Source organism: Scophthalmus maximus, chromosome 16 (assembly GCF_022379125.1).
Source record: "Scophthalmus maximus strain ysfricsl-2021 chromosome 16, ASM2237912v1, whole genome shotgun sequence".
Classification (NCBI taxonomy): Eukaryota; Metazoa; Chordata; class Actinopteri; order Pleuronectiformes; family Scophthalmidae; genus Scophthalmus; species Scophthalmus maximus.
Genome location: NC_061530.1, coordinates 4,045,001 through 4,061,741, shown reverse-complemented (window position 1 = coordinate 4,061,741; position 16,741 = coordinate 4,045,001). Strand labels below are relative to the sequence as shown.

General features: G+C 43.3%; 2 protein-coding genes across 3 annotated transcripts in view; one reads left to right on the top strand and one right to left on the bottom strand.

Moving 5' to 3' along the window:
• jmjd1cb (jumonji domain containing 1Cb) overlaps positions 1-4,019 on the bottom strand; it is a 115,506-nt gene extending 111,487 nt beyond the window's left edge. The window contains exon 1 of the mRNA XM_035612308.2: positions 3,721-4,019. Within this exon, the coding sequence (XP_035468201.2) occupies positions 3,721-3,876 (156 nt within the window). The 5' untranslated portion in view covers positions 3,877-4,019. The remainder of the gene's footprint in view (positions 1-3,720) is intronic.
• Positions 4,020-9,038: 5,019 nt separating this feature from the next.
• Positions 9,039-16,741, top strand: part of reep3b (receptor accessory protein 3b) — a 54,554-nt gene continuing 46,851 nt past the window's right edge. For both annotated transcript variants that reach the window (XR_007029860.1, XM_035613948.2), the window contains exon 1: positions 9,039-9,378. Coding sequence is in view for 1 of the 2 variants with exons in the window: in XM_035613948.2 (XP_035469841.1) it covers positions 9,347-9,378 (32 nt within the window). In the remaining variant the exon portion in view is untranslated. The remainder of the gene's footprint in view (positions 9,379-16,741) is intronic.

The window sequence follows — 16,741 nt, the reverse complement described above, 5'->3', positions numbered from 1 at the left end:
AGGTACTAAATTCAAATCCCTGTCCCGTGGAGGCGTTTCTCTGTGGAGTTTGCATGTTCTCCCCGTGCCTGCGTGGGTTTTCTCCGGGTACCCCGTCTTCCTCTCACAGTCCAAAGACAGGCTGATTGAGGTTAGTTTGATTCAAAATTCACGATAGGCCTGTGATGGTCTGACGACCTGTCCAAAGTGAACCCTGCTCTTATCCAATGTCAGCTGGGATTAGCCCCAGCACCACCCTGCAACCCATAAAGGATAAAGCAGTATAGATAATGGTAGAATGGATGGATGGATGGATGGATGGATGTCTTATGCATCCCTTTACGGTGTCCTTGAGTGCAGAGAAAGGCGCCTTTAAATAAAATGTATTATTATTATTATTATGTAACAGTTAAGATGCAGCCTACAGTTATTATTACAATGGTTCTTACAATACATCACTATCATATATCCTATATGCCGAATTTGCTCAGAACCAATTTCGGAAATGATTTGCTTCTCTGCATTTTCATTGTTCAGTCCACGTGAGCTCTAAGCTAGCCAAACTGGTCTAATCTCCTGCTAGACCAGATGTCCAATACTGGGCCACCCTAACCGCAAATTAAGAAATCAGAACAATTATGATAATAATAATAATAACAATAATTATATTCAGTATTAGCCACAACTATACACAATCCCTTTATCTAAATGATGCATGCCAGGCACAGTTAAAGTTTCACTTTAAAAAGTTGTGAGGAAATTCCATTATGCCAACTCAAATATTATCCTGACATAAGAGTTATTACACATGATTACCTTAGTGGAGGTATAACTACACTGTCTCATTAGCATGTCAACATATCATTACATATAACCCTGAACTACAACACATACTATGAGTGCTAAACTGGGATTACTGCAAAGAGGATGACAAGATGCCATCATGGGCAGTGATCATGTAAAGTGTGGCGAATCAGGTCCTGTGTAATACTTTCTGTCTTGTTAATTGACTTAACAAAGGATCAATGCTGCTTTTTTTCAATTAGTATGAATGTTTGCATTGTGTTACATTAAAGCAAAACTTAACATACACACAGCGCTAGTGTCCGTACATGATTACGGACACTAGTGCTTCATCTGCAGATTATTTTGTCAATTATTTCACTTTCAGTGACATATTCGGGTACCTTTTTTTGTCCAACTTAACCATAAAATTATTTGGTTCACTATAAATTGAGGTAGTAAAACCCCACATTTGTACAGTTGGAACCATCAAATAACCACGATAACATGAAAATAAGGTTGCTGCTTGGTTTTCTTCACATCTACTAATCAATTCATTCACTGCTTCAGCTCAACATTAGAGATGTTAGGTGTTTGAGAACAGGGCAGTGAGCTGACTTACACTGTGTAGATGTTAGGTGTTTGAGAACAGGGCAGTGAGCTGACTGCATATATCCAAGGAAAATGTGTCAAAAAGCGACCAACCTGAGTCATGGTTAAACCTTGGTTATCTTAACATTAGGTGCTTGGTGATTTTAGATCCATCTCTATGATCAGTTTATAGTTCTACTTGACTTGTGTAAACTGCATTATTCTTCCACTAAGATACATAGCTATGAACCAATAAGCCTTGTTGAAACAATGCAAAGTATCCCCCTGTACTACTGGCCCATCTGACCAGACACCAGACAGCTTGGTCTGACATACTTCTTCTAATCTAATCTCCGATACCTCTTGCCTGTATTCATCAGCTAGTTAAGACCCTTGCTAATGAGACTGTGCCCCACTGTATGGAATTAAACCAGAGCACCACTCATTGGCTGAATTAAAATCACACACAAGGGCCAATTCTTCAAGGGAATTAAGAAGCTGGGAGCATGTTTGTTGTGTGGTACAAACAAGCACATGAATTACACTGTGTAGATGAGGCAACATGCAATTACACATGTGAGGAGTGCTTAGTTAGCTAAGACACTGCAATCGATCCATGGAATTATGCCACCTCACTATTCCTGTCAAAAGCAGTCAACTTGATGTAAAGGCCGGTTGGTTTTAAAAGGGAGAATACACAGAAAGTAATGACCCTGTGTCGCATTTACAAGGACACCCATAATCCAACTATTTATCTGATTTTCAACGATGTCTACATGAGTTGCTCATAGGGTATTCCACGCGTATTCCCGTTTAAATGTTACAGGGCATAGTCCGATTAGGATATCAAACAGTTGGGGACTGATGTACATGTTGATGTCGCAAAACACGGCGAAAACTCCAATAAGGGCGCTATAAAATACTGTTTACTTGGCAGTGTCTTATCAACACTATTGTCTTAACCGCTTGATATTTAGGAATTTTGCTGTCCATGTTTATATAGTCACAAGTGGCCAATGACCAGTGAGAGGGACCTCTGACATGTACGCTGGCCTACTGTCATGCTTTGACACACGACCGACGGAGCTGCCACGGATGCATCGCAAGTCCAACACAAAAGAAACCTTCCCACCGGAGACCTGTGACCATCGTATGATGCCATATTGTGCTCAGTGAATGGCACATGTGTACAATGACAACACGCTCAATAATCAAAATCACAACTGTGCTGGGGTTTGGCCAGATATCTGCATAATCAAAATCACAACTGTGCTGGGGTTTGGCCAGATATCTGCATAGTCAGGTGGAAGGATTCAGTGAACAAAAGAAAACCGGGGAACAGGCACACTTGTCCACGGAGGCAGTGCAAGGGCTTGTCGGGGCAAATATTCCATTGTTTGCTGGGTTTTGCTCATCAACCCTTTATGGAAATACCTATCTTTTTAAAGGGGGGGGGGGGTTGCAGACAAATATATTGCCAAGACGTTTCTTCCATCACTGTCTGTCTATGGCCTGCATGGAGAACAGCAGCCACGGTGGAAGCGGATCTGCTCCCGAGAGAAGAACCCCCTCGGAGTGACAACGCCGAGTGGTCCTGGGGTCGCGGGCGACATTTGACGTGGCCACCGACTGGCCATCGTGCAGCCCGCGGCGACCACCGTGTCGTTGTCAGAAGCCCGAGCATTCCCGCGTCCTCGTCCTCGTCCTCGTCCGAGGCGGGGAGGGCTGGCCGGCCGCCCGGGACGCGCGGGGCTTCTCGCGGTCGATCGCTGCGCACGGACAACGTCGACGGAGACCGATGGCCACGAGGGAGCGGGGGATTAGTTCACCGTAGAGGCTGTAATGCGGGTTAAGGCGAGGGGAGCCCCCCTCGCCCCCGTCAGCTGATTTGCGGTACACAGCAGATTAATGCATGATTGCTGCCCGGGACTCAAATTCGCGCGCACGCCTCCCTCGGAAGACGGCCACCGGCCACACGGCCACCGGCGATCGTTACAACGTGACACCGACCCCCCCCCCCCCCCCCGGCGGAGGTTGTCCCCGCCACGGTCCACGGCTGACGGGTGAGACGGGTTCTAGGGCACTCGGGGCGCAAGTAATAAGTGGCGCACCGTCTGGACCTGCGCCCGCCGTTCGCCCGCTGGTCGTCCGCCTCCCGTCGACTTGCCTGAGCGGTCAAATGGCTGCTCGGACGCTCGGCCAAATATAAAATGTTGGTGTGCGGGGTGTAATAACTAAGCACAAAGCCACAAAATCATTTCCGCCCGGGAAGCCTACAACAGTGCCTCGCTGGCTAGCCACCGACCACACAGACACCCCCCCCCCCCCCAATGTAACAGAGGGGCACGAAGTCGGCGGTCGCCTTACCGTCAGGTCGGTGCTGTCGCCGTCGCGATGGTTGACGGCTCGTATGACACCGGACCGCCACGGCCACCGGCCGATGTCGCCGATTTCGGGCGGCTCGTCCCCGCCGACGCAGAGGAACCGCTTCCCGACCAGATCCGGCCGAGCCTCGACTGCCATGGCGCTCCGCTGGTCCAAATCCCCCCTCTTTCGAAAGAAAGGAGAAAAAAAACTTCCCGACAACGACGCCCTCACAGACCTGTCATTGACGACATGAAACCGGCCCTGAAGAGTCCCACGGTGGGAAGAGAATGGGGGGGGGCGGGGGGTGGGGGGGTGGGGAGGGAAAAGTTATTCGTTGCTAAAAGCTTAAAAAACCGACCCGGGGGGATTTAAACGTGGAGCAGTCTCCACCCGCTCCAGCGTCGGTCTCTTCTTCTCTCGGCTCGAAAAAAAAAACCCCGGTGGAACACTGGACCGCATCACCACCACCATCCACTCTCGTGTTTCTCCGCTGGATCCCATGGCATGCACGGGGCCGCGGCACGGCCGTGTCCCTCCGCTCTGCTAAACCCCGTCGGTACTATTTCCGCAAAACACCGACCGCGACAACTGGTCGTTCTTGTAAAACTACTGCCACGGCCGTCACAGCGTGGGAACACGACTCCTGCCTGTGTTACACGTGGAAGAGCACTACTGCTGCTATTGGCCGTTCTAGTGCCACTGGAGCTGGTGCATAGGCCACTACTATACACAACAACAGCAGTATTCGTCTAGTGTATATTAATAGGCTAGAAAGAAATTAATAATACTATCATCATCGTGACCATTGCCTGGTTCACTCATTATTATTTGGGTCTGCATATAATGATTGATAACAAATATGTTATATGGTTTTTCATATTTTCTTCATATATATATATATATATATATACATATATATATACATGTCACTTGACATGTCACTTGACTAAATAAAATCAAAATTCAACACTTATCATTGGAGCTCGAAATTCCACATCCAGATCAATCTTCACTTAAATTGCATGACAGTGCAATGATAATGTAACTGGCCAAAGATTAATGCAGACTAGACGTTCACTGGAATGGATTACACAAGTCCAACAAGCATCAACCAAGTCTGCTAATAGAGGTTCATTCCATACAGAAATAAATGGAAACCAGAGACTGCATGGAATGAAAGGATAATACAGTACATCCAAATATCAACAACTGTCCTACATGCATATGAAAATTATCACAGCGTGAAGGTGAAGTGGGTTCAGGATGGAATGGTCCTTAAAAAGCCATGGGAGAATCTGAAGCCCATCAGGCTACCATCCATCCATCGTCCATCGTCTACCGCTTAATACACAGGGAGAACTTAAAAACTCGACACAGAAAAGCCCTGGTTGGTAAGAACCGGAATTCAAACCCAGAACCTTCTTGCTGTGAGGTGACAGCACTAACCACTACACCACCGTGCAGCCTCCGTCAGGCTAGCATCAGAGATAAATGGTGGTTTAATCATTCATCATTTCATTCATGATTTTACACCGCTTTCATCTTACATGAATATTTCATTCAGAATTTTTAATGCCACTGACATGTTTGGTCTCTTTCTTTCAGTAAGGATTTTTTCGTTGCATTGTCTTCTACTCAGGCCCCCTGGGCTGTTAAGGAGCAAGGCAGAGATAGTGAAGCAGTGAACAGGAGACTAGGCAGAAGAACTGAGGGCAGAAGAACTGAGGGAGAACAAGAGAAAGAAGGTGTGTGTGTGTGTGTGTGTGTGTGTGTGTGTGTGTGTGTTTGTGTGTGTGCATGCGTGTGGGTGTGTATGTGTGTGTACAGCGCAAATGTGGCTCTGTGTGAGACTGCACGGTGATGTACTTGTGTGTGCGTGTGTGTTTGCGCGCGTGTGCGTGTATCTGTGTGAGGGGATCTTAAGGACAGCGTAGTGGCTTGGGTGTGAAGCACGAAGAAAGCAATCAGCCTGGAGCGACCTCCGGGGTGGGATACAAGAGAGGAGGAGGACGAAATACAGACATGGAATGACAGTGGAAGAGGAGCTGGGGAAGAGGAGCAGAGAAACGATGAGAGAAAAGTGGAAAGATGCTGAAAAAACTACACCCACACCAAGGACACAATAGACAGAGGAAGAAAGAGGCAAGAAAAAAGGGGAAGAAAAAAAGAGCAGATGTTTTCAGCCCTGTCCATTGTTTGGTTGGTTGGTTTGTCAGCAGGAATAAGCAGAATTTCAAAGAAGACATTATTTGTCTCATGTCATCCTCTTTTCATCTTCTGTTTGAAATGCTCCGTTTTACCTCAGATGGGCCACTCTTTTGGGATTGATCAACCAATTAGAGAGTGTGTCTGAAATATCTTGTCCCTTACTTGTAGGCTTCCTGCTCAGCCGTAAACACAGCTGTAGCTATGGTTTCAAGCTGTTGGTTTTGCCGTTCTAATTCCAGCTAAACTAGCTGGTAGGCATCCATGTAACATGTGACTTGGTGATGTAGACGCTTTTCGGAAAACGGCTAAGAATGAAAAAAAGTAATTTCCAGGAGCAGAGTATCCTGTGGGAGAAATTGAGTTTCTTTACTGCAGAGTTTGGTTTTTGAAACTAAGCAGAACTTTCCCACGCACAAAAAAGTTTTTACAGGGGAAAAAATGAAAAGCACAATATTGGCACATTAAAGTTGTGGATATTTGTGTTGAAGCTTTAAGACTAAAGCCTGTAAATGAGGTTTCTGTTTAAGAAACTGTGGAACAATCCTTATGTAGTAACTGGTTTCAAGTAAGCAGGTGCGGAAAATAAATTAAAATGGAGTAATGGTAATACCATATTTAAATTGGTATTACCATCATTCAGAAAGTGCTCAATATGAATATTACCAACAAATGTGTGACTGCATAACAGGGGCTTTATTTATGTATCTTTGTAGCAGACAGCATCTTATTGCCTCACACGACAGATGTTTCATTTGGTGACGTACAACATTTTGAGCCCCTCAGAGGCATGACGGATATTTTGACATATTCCAGTTTTCAAAAAGTTAATGGGATTTGTAAGACCTCTGGTTTGGTAAATGCAAGACATCAGTATACAGTCTTGATTTAGAATACACTAATATAGAATGGGCATACCAAGCAGTACACAAAAATGCAATCACAAATTAAAGTCCTAATTGAGAAGCTTTAAAAATACATTTAAATGAACAATTGCAGTAATGTATCTTTGATATAGTGTTGACTATTCTATTGTTGAATGTGGTGTTAAAGTCACATTGTCACATTGTACGTAGGAAAAATCAATATTTCTCTTCTGCTGCAATGACGGACCAGATTTCTTTTAACCAATGACTGATTTTCAGTATATCTTTGCTCCTTTTTAAATAATTTGCAAATGTGTGTGTGTGTGTGTGTGTGTGTGTGTGTGTGTGTGTGTGTGTGTGTGTGTGTGTGTGTGTGTTTCAGACTAGATTTAGCATCCGTGTACTGTATTGTGAGGTTAGCAGTGGAATCCTTGGTGAATGCTCGGTATGGAGGTATATTCTATTCAGCTGTGATCCTCATGTGCTGTCCCAGACAGTCTGTATGACCAGAGAGGCTTCAGTGGGAATCTACCTCACACTGCTGCACACCGCAACAGCCGCCTTCATGAATAACAAGTAGCTATGAGTCCAACCCCCCCTCCTCCTCCATATACACACACATATTCATGCAGAACACTCATACAGCATATCTGCATGTAGTCACAAACATGCACATATCCAAATATATAAAGGCGCAAGCGCATAGCTGCACACATACAAGGTCACATGGTGCGTGTATATGCTCAGATATCATTATCTATACACACAGATGCACATGCACAAACAAAGAGACAGGCTTGTTAAAGCTCACAGATGGGGTGTCTGCCAAGTGCCATGCATGGAAAACTGTGATGAATATGATTATATGCTAAAGACTGGTGTGTTTTACGTAATGAGCAAGAAAAGGCAGTCCACTACAAGACACCTTAAGTGAACCTGACACACACACACACACACACACACATGCTAACACAAGGCTAACAACCCTTTCCCATTGCCGGTTTATCCGAACCATTTATCTTTACTCTACATTGTTTATTTCGCCATGCTACAAAGTGGAGCACATGTAGAAGAAACCTTCTACGTCAGATGCACTTTGCAGTAGTTAATAGCACTGGTTATAATTCTAAAAAGTAAATTGCCATATACAGACATAAATAGAATGTAATAATGTAATCCTTGGTGTTGTAACTATAATATATCCCTGTGACACATGTAAACCGTTTCCAGATTCTTGAAATTCTGTATTGCATGCAGACTAAAGCAATACAGACAAATGCTGTCAACAATTAACGGAGGGTAGAGAACAGATATGAATCTAAGGTTTAATACAGGTGTAACTCTGTGTATGAAATGCATCATAAATAGTTATGTTAATGTATTTTAATTAATATACAATTCCTTTCTCAATGCTAATTTGTAAAAACTTCATTTAGGATCTTGATTCTTAGAAAATGAAGCTGTGATTGACTTGTTTGGATTTTTGAAGATGGGTCTTATTTGAACACTTAAATAAGAAATACGTGTACACCCCCAATTAAATGGGAAGGACCAATCCTACATGTGCACTGTACAGCTGTAGTATGTTCTCTCATTCTTCTTGGCTCTCAAACGATTGGACACTTTGATTTCAAGGATAAAGTATTTTTCTGCATAGCAACAAGATACATTGACATTTCATTTGGTACATTTGACTTAATGGTGTGATAAGCAGCTGTTTGTGGCATTAAAATGATTTGCCCTAAAGTACACATGACAAGGTACATTTTCCAAAAATAGTCGTGGAAGAAGGCGTTTGTTTTAATTTACTGTGCACCCTTTAGAGGCGGTCACACTTGATTTGGTCCTTCCTACAGGTGTTTATAAAATTTCCATTTGAAATTGTTAAAAAAGAATTTAACAAAACATAGAATGAATCCGCCCAGGCTGTATGCATTGGAATTTAAAACAAGGTCACCTTCCTTTTGAACGGTAGAAATCCTGCTTTCCTTACAACAAACCCTTGAAAAATCCACCGAACCTCTTCGTTGTTTCTCTCATCCGTTGGCTAGAAGTCACAACGATTCGCCGACAGGCCAATCAGCACAGAGGTCGCTGAGTTTGAAATTTCACCGACTTCGTCAAAGGTAACAGTCACGTGGGCAAACGTGGCTAGCCAATGCCCGCTTGTGTACGTCGTAAACAGACGGAATTGGCCAATGGGAGCTTCGTTAGACCGTTCTCTTCCTGTTGACGACAGCGGCTATCTGAGAAGTGATCTGGTGCCAGAAACTGAGAAGCAAAGAAGGGAGGAAGGAGGAAACCAGGGGAGTTAGTGACTGTTTCAAAACAACCTGGATCATTTTGGATATATTTAATCTATTAGCTGTGGCCACAAACACAAAACAGTTAGACATATGTGTTGGCCGATGTTCGGTGAGGTAGCAAGCTCGCCCTGGAGTCGCGCGTCGAAGTCGTGGCTGAAGAAGTTTCACAGCGGAGCGGCTAGCCGTTGACGTTATCACCGGGACCGTCGTCTTCCGCCGCCGAAGCCCGAAGCGAAACCGACAGAAAACATGGTGTCGTGGATGATTTCGAGAAGTGTCGTGTGAGTACCAACACAGTTCCGATGGGGGGGGGGGGAGGGGTTTGAAATGGTCCCTTTCACCGCGTGGAGACAATTTGGGATTGAGCTTTGTTAGCTTACTTGGCTAACTGCTCGCGACGTGTGGCCTCGGCATTTTACTTTTCCTAAACGAGTGCGGAAGCCTTGTCATCAATGGTGAACATATTTACTCGGTAAAAAAAAAAGGCCATCAGACGCCTCGAATGCAATGAAGTGTCATTCGTCATTTAAATAGCCGTAATTGGGCCTGGGTTTGGCCTTGTGGCACTGTCACCTGCTCTTTTGTCTGAAGCTAATAGCCTTGTTGACGTGTGAATCACGGGCATGCACGCTGCTGGTGAGTCAGCTGGGACACAATGGAACTTAGTTCTGAGTTTCGTCAGGTCGACATGGGTGAAGGCGTGTCGGCTACAGCTGCCATCTTGGAGATGGAAGTCAGCCCTACCCCAAATAACCTGGCGAGCCTGTCGTCGTTGGGACGCAGGGAGAAAGATGCCCCATCGACACACCAAAGTGACTTTGCATGGTGCCAAGGAAACCTAGTTGTCACTTTTCCACATCTGTGCCGGGGACATGCTACATCCACGTCTTGCCGCTGAAATCACTTGTGATTCAGGCAGAAGTCCGGGGATTCCGGTTTAGTACACCGCAGGGAAGTATGACGGGTTTACTTTTGTGTTAAAATGCTTGTTTGCTCTGGCCCTCTGTCTTTTTTGTTTCAGTCAGTCCACTTCCAGGAACACTAGTTCCACAAGTGCTGCTGTAGGTGCAATGGAGGATAGGAATGCAGCGGAATGGGCAGAAGGGAGTGGTGGAGAAATGCAGAAAGTCGCTCCCTTTCCCTCTAATGCAACTTTCAAACACATTCCATCCCTCTGCTATGGGATACCGAGCACATTCTTGTGTAGCCAACGTTTGTCACAGATGACGACACACATGCGGTTCTATCACTGCTCAACTGTGACCTGGGTCTGGAAGTGAAGGAAGCAGGTGGACGTGTCATCTCAGAACTCCACATTTTTTGCCTAATGCACTTAAAGGGGCAGTAAGCAATTCTGGAGGGGGCTTTTGTTTCTCTCTTTGTTGTTTTTTGTGAATTTGCTGCTCTGGCTGTGCTGCGAACCCGCGCGTGTGAGTCCGACGCACTAACCACAGCTGACGGACGGTGAGGAAATATTCGCTGATTTTTCCAAAACGTGTATTGCTTTAGAATCCCTTACTGCCCCTTTAATCAGTAGAATGTTCCACTTTTAAATTGAGGACATTTTTGAATCTACGCTCCACTGTATTTTACCTTTTACAAAAGGTTCGCTTAAATATCACCATTCCGCTTATTTAGAAGTAATTGTTTTTTGTAAAACATTTGATATAAACATTTTCTGTATATTTTCAGCTAGGGAACCATTTCTGGCTTGAAACATTACCAATAATATTGAAAAGTGTTAGCTGAACATTAACATTACAGGCCGTTGTGTGCCATTACTAAAGGAAACCTACATACAACTTATTAAAAAAAGCTGGCTCTGTAATAGGCTGCCAGCAAGAAAGATTTGAAGCTGTGGTGGAAAGGAGGACACTGAACAAACTGTTATCAATCATGGACACACACTGGACAGACACTGGATAGACAGCAGAGCTGTCACAACAACCGTTACAGGAATTTTTTCCTGCCACAAGGCATTAGACTGTGTCTGACAGAGGAACTGGACTCTGTGTTTAATACAAATCCCATCACATTTTCACATGCATGTCACCCTCTTATGCACATTACGTTAACTGATTACACACTTGCACTAATATTATTTACATTCTTTATATTCAATTCCTTATACCTGTATAGTTTTGCTGCTGCAAAATGAACGTAGAGGAAACCCTGTTAGCCTTACACAGACATATTATAGTAAAAATGCATCACCGCTGCTATGTTTACGCCTGCCGTCCACACCAAAGAGTTTTCAAGCGCCTAAAACAGAGGAGTTTGGAACTGTTTGCTTTCTACATTTTTGTCTGAAAACTCCAGGGCTGCGTTGTATTATTGACTGTGCACTGGGCAATATGACCAAAAACTTATATCACGTTATATATTTTTTTGTTTTATGCATGACTGGGTATAGGGATGGGCATTTTACCATTTTTGTTTATTTTTTATTTTTTACTGATTGAGTGATGAATTACTCAGGCAGATTGGTTTATAATGGCTTATTCTACTGTCAGGAATATACAGTATAGAAAAACATTTTGTCATCACACATATTTATACTGCTTTGCTTGGCCCCACAAAATGAAAAGGCTTAGGTATGGCTCCATACTGCGACTAGACCATGTCTGTTGTTGAGTAGTGGCTATTCAACAAGTATTCGGGAGAGAGCGGCGGATCGAATGTGAACATGGCGAGGTCCGGAGAGAAGGGGAATTGTGTATGTGTGGCGCAGGTTGCAGCCTGTCTTAATATAATAAAAGCTGCAGCGCCTCAAGTTAAACGAAAAGTCTTGGTGTGTCCTTTGTCACGCTATTGAGGAAAGTAAGGGGGTTGGTCCCGGAGTTTCGGCCCTAGGGAAAGTGAAACTTATCCCCTTCGGTATGGAGGCCAAGCAGGAAAAGATCAACACCTGTGTAGTGACATTTAATAATATTTCAAGTTTGTTTTTACTATTTCACCAGTGGTATTTGATGTTGTGGAAGCCAATGTTTATCTCATACATTCTTCGTATTCCATGACATGCTTTTGGTTTGGGTGGTGGAGCAAATTACAAGTGTTGCCTCCTCCGGCAACCGCTTTAGCTCGACAACATTTGCAGTAAATAGATATTTGGTCCACGTCTGCCTTTTTAAAACAGAAAATCCTCCAAACAACACAAACTGCTCCTCTCTTGGGAACAATTTCTTCGTCATCATGGTCTCTAAAACTTTCTAAAACTTCTTGTTCTGACCTTTCCATCATGGTTTCTGCTCAGGAGCTTTAGCATGCCTTTTAGCGGTGCAGCATTGAAAAGGATCCCCCTCAAACAGTGCCAGAGTGCTCTTGGCCACGTTTCAACCATTAGCATTGTCTTGTGGTGTATGAAAAAATCATATCATTCGGAAACTAAATACCGGTAATCCGTATGAACAAATGGTACCACTTCTTTACTGTGTTATAGTAATTGCATTTTATTATTAATTATATAGCTGTATTATATATTAAATGGGTAATGTGTACAAATTGGCCACATCCACTACAGAAAGGCCACATATTACATAACGATCATATGAAATATGTTGTCAAACGTACATAGATTGGAGAATTATTTTTTCTCCAGGTTTACCTCGGCCTTTGATTATGTAACTGGTCGTCTGTTTTCTTTGGTTCTTATTAGATAGAGAATACTAGTCAGAGAGACGGGGAAGATGTAGTGCTGGCCGAGGAACAAGAGGTTGGGAAATGTGAGAGAGTGTAGGGGTGGCTACTAAACTTATATTCTTTCATGGTACCAACTGAATTGCTTAGATACTAACAAGTATCAGACCTGACCTTTACTAGAGCATTCAACTTCCTAAGGAGTAAATTTTTTAATCAGCATCAGTGAGCCTATAAGATTACAGCTTTTTTTCGTATCAAGATCCACTAATCCCGCTGTCTCACATAATGATTGAACATAAACATGTCTCAGAGGTGTGCAGGAAAAAGTTTAATAACAGTCTCTAATTTGTAAAATACTAGTTTTAAAAGTTATTCTGTGATAACATCAAAGAGTAATGGAGTTGATCGGCAAGAATGGTGAGGCTTTTGAAGGTCCACTGGCTCACCAACAGACGGGCCAATTTTTGAGGGAGCGAGCTAGAGAGCGAGAGACAGCGGTGCAGAGCGCTGCACACAGCTCTACAATGAGGCAAGGGTTCAAAACATTAAGTTAGAGATCTTTAATGTTATTAATTATCTAAGTAATTGATGGGGAATTTCCGGCACAACTTCAAGTGCGCGACAAGAACGAGGCTGCCCTCAGCGAAATCTAACGTCAAATATTTCAGTAAGCTCTATACAGATACTGTAGAGTATGCTCTCATGTGCACCCTGAATGACAGGCACAGATAGACTGACAGGGCTGGTAAACACTTAATGGATGTTTTGACGGTCCAATGCAGCACAGTTTCTTCCAGTGAGCCCGATGGCCAGTCTGACTATGACAGACAGGTTGTCAAAGAGAGACAGCAGGGCAAGGAGGGCCTGAGTATCAATATGTGGCAGTCGATGCAAATCAATGTATGGGAAATGCAGAATGCAATGAGAAAAATGTTACTGTAACCTATACAATTCAAGAATGATCTTGTTAAAATAAACCATGTCTTAGGTAATTGAGTTGCTCAATTGCTATTGTTAGTCTTCGTCAGTATTTTTGTGGGGAGATTTATGCCTCCAGAAATATGCAAAAAAACCAAAAAACTGATCTAAAGTTTGAACTTGTGAATGATGTTTTTAGTCAGTTTTTAAATGTGGGGAGATTCAGAGCTGTAAGAGCAGTCTAAATGGTCCCTGCCATTTATTTCCCAATGAGGAAATGCTCTGGGGAGGTGCAGACCTGGACTGTAACCAGTCCCATTTGCTGCAGCAGCAGTTCTCTCAACAATCCTCCCTCTGTGTTTTTAGGGGAAAAGTCTTGTAATCAAATTCTTATTCCCGAAGCTCAAACCAGATGGTGGGAGCTCAAATCTTGGAGATCGCTCGCCCCCCAGCCCTCCCCCTCTCTCCTTCCCCTTGGTGTGTCTCCTGTTTTTATTGCCCTTGTTCTCTCTCTCTCCCCCTCTCCCCCCATCTGGTTGTTGGTGGTTTACGGTGTCAGGAAACCAGGGAAATTGACCTGCAGCCCGGAGTCAAGGCCCATCTAAAAGCAAGGGGCTATTTTCTCAGCTGCGTGCAGAGAGAGAGGGGGAGAGGGTGTTGAAATGGAAAGGAGGAAAATGAGGAGGGAGAGAAGGGAAATGGAGAGATGGTAGTTTGGGAATGAAAAAGGGGCCCTGCTTTTCAGTAAATTGTTTCAAGAACATTTCGTTGCACGTTCAAAATCTTTTGTGAGTTTTGGTTCATGGAGAGACTGTCCTGCTGGTCCTTAGTGAGTCAGAAAGAAGTACATGTACATTTACGACTTGGAAAAATTTAGAGGAATGTCACAGATAAAGTCATTGGAAGGTCAGAGGGCTGAAGCATGATACTCTTCTGGCACAAAATGAACCAGAAAGCTGCAGTGACTACAGAAAGAATCCAAACCTCTTCACTTTTTACACACAACTGTGTTGTTGATTTAAAGAGGCAGTAAGCGATTCTAAAAAAAAATAAATGTTAAAGTACTCAATTATGCAGAGAAATGCCCCCTGGCAGTGATACTATTATTTCATCAGATAATTATTAGTCATCTATTAAAAACCGTGTTGAGGTGGAGCTCATTTGTTAACCAATGATTATTTTCATTATTAATCTGCTGATTATTTCATCTGCTGAGTCCAAAGTGACAAAATGCTTGTTATTATAGAGTGGTGTTGCTTTATTTAAATGTAACCTTTATTTATACAGGGGAAACCCAAGATGACCACTTTGGTTTGTTCACAAGTGAATAGGGCTGCAGCTATCGGTGATTTTAGTAAACGAGTAATCTACCGATTATTCCAGCGATTAATCGAATAACCGGAGCCCGGACCGTAGTCGGGAGCACGGAGATAGATTCTGCAGCGCTGAAGCTGTTTGCTCCGGGACCAACCACTTATTTTCCCTCCAACAGCGCAGTGAAAAGACACACAGAGGCTCCTGTGTGGAACCAAGGCGTTGCTGCATTTATTATTGGACATCAGCTGTAACATTTACTGCACATCTGCTGCTAGCATGCACTCCGGACTTCTATCTGCCCCTATCCTTTTTCTCTCTCTCTCTCTCTCTCTCATGTCGCACGCAAGTACACACACAACGCACATACTCCTCGCACTGCCCCATTGACAACATGAGTTATGCCAATCAGGACCAATAGTCACCTCCACTCAAAGCTTGCACCTCCCACCGGCCTGCTTCGAGGGCAACGACGGACCGAGTTTTTGTTTTTTATCAGCATAGCACAGCAGAAGCCCGCTGCGCGATGGTAATAATCATCTGTGCGGAAACACAGTGGGCGGTAAAGCGTTAAGTTACATTGATTAAATGAAGCTTTAATCAATGTAAAAATCAAAAAAATCTTTGCCTGGATGATTTTTAGTAATCGAATTATTTGAATTACTAAAGGAAACGTTTCAGCCCGACATGTGAACAAACAATAGAGAGAAATAATACTAAAACATTCAGTAATAGTTATAATAATGTTGGTATGCGATCAGTATTTGACTTTATCTGTAACTGTACTGTGCTGGTTGTTAATAAAAAAAGAAAGAGAAATGTATTTGTGTGTAGGACTTTTTATCTTTTTATCGTGGTATCGAAAGTGATAAAGAGTATCATTTTTTACGCAAGTATCCTATTGAAGTCAACATTTTTGTAGGGATGCACCAATATATCGGCCGTACGTCAGTTTCGGACAATAGTCACCTTTTTCGTCTATGGTGGCAGCATGTGCTGTGAAGGAGGCATGGCCAGCTCCCACGCGCAGTGCAGACAGAGACCTGCTCCATGTGACGGTGGCTGAGAGTGAACCAATCGTAAGTTGCTTGTACTTCGCCGAAATCAATGGAGACAGCGCTCGTTGCCTCAAGTGTAACAAATATTTTGTATCACGAGTGATCTGTGGAAACATTTAGTGAACGTGAAAATACATCTAAGCCCGAAGCTGTTTAGCTGCAGCTTGTTGGAGGATGATTGAGGACAGGGTGAATGAGAGAACCTGCTGTGACCAGGCTCATAGTGAAAGACCAACAACCCTTCACAACAGTAGAGTCCAACAGTCTGTACATATTGAGTTGTGTTACTTTATTTATATGACAGCCTTTATTTTAGTCCCATCACTCAACACACAATATCATGTACTTTATAGTAGTTATTTGTTAAAAATAGAGCTGTTCAGTGATCAACAATGTTCTGAGTACAGTCCGTGAAAAAAATATTTGTCCATTCTTTTGATAAAGTAATTTTTCACAAAAATAAATATCTCTTTTCATGAATTTGTATGATTGAATTTGTGCTCAGTCAAAGATAGTGTGATGAAGGGCTGGTTATTTCTTGTAATGAAGATTCCCGTTGTTTCCTTCGCAAAAGGGGCAATGAATAACAAAAACAAAATAAACAAACAAAAAACATCGGTATCGGCTATTGGCCAAATTATTATTATAAACATTGGTATCGGCCCAGAATTTCACAATCGGTGCAGCCCTAAAATGTTGGTATTGTGACAACCAG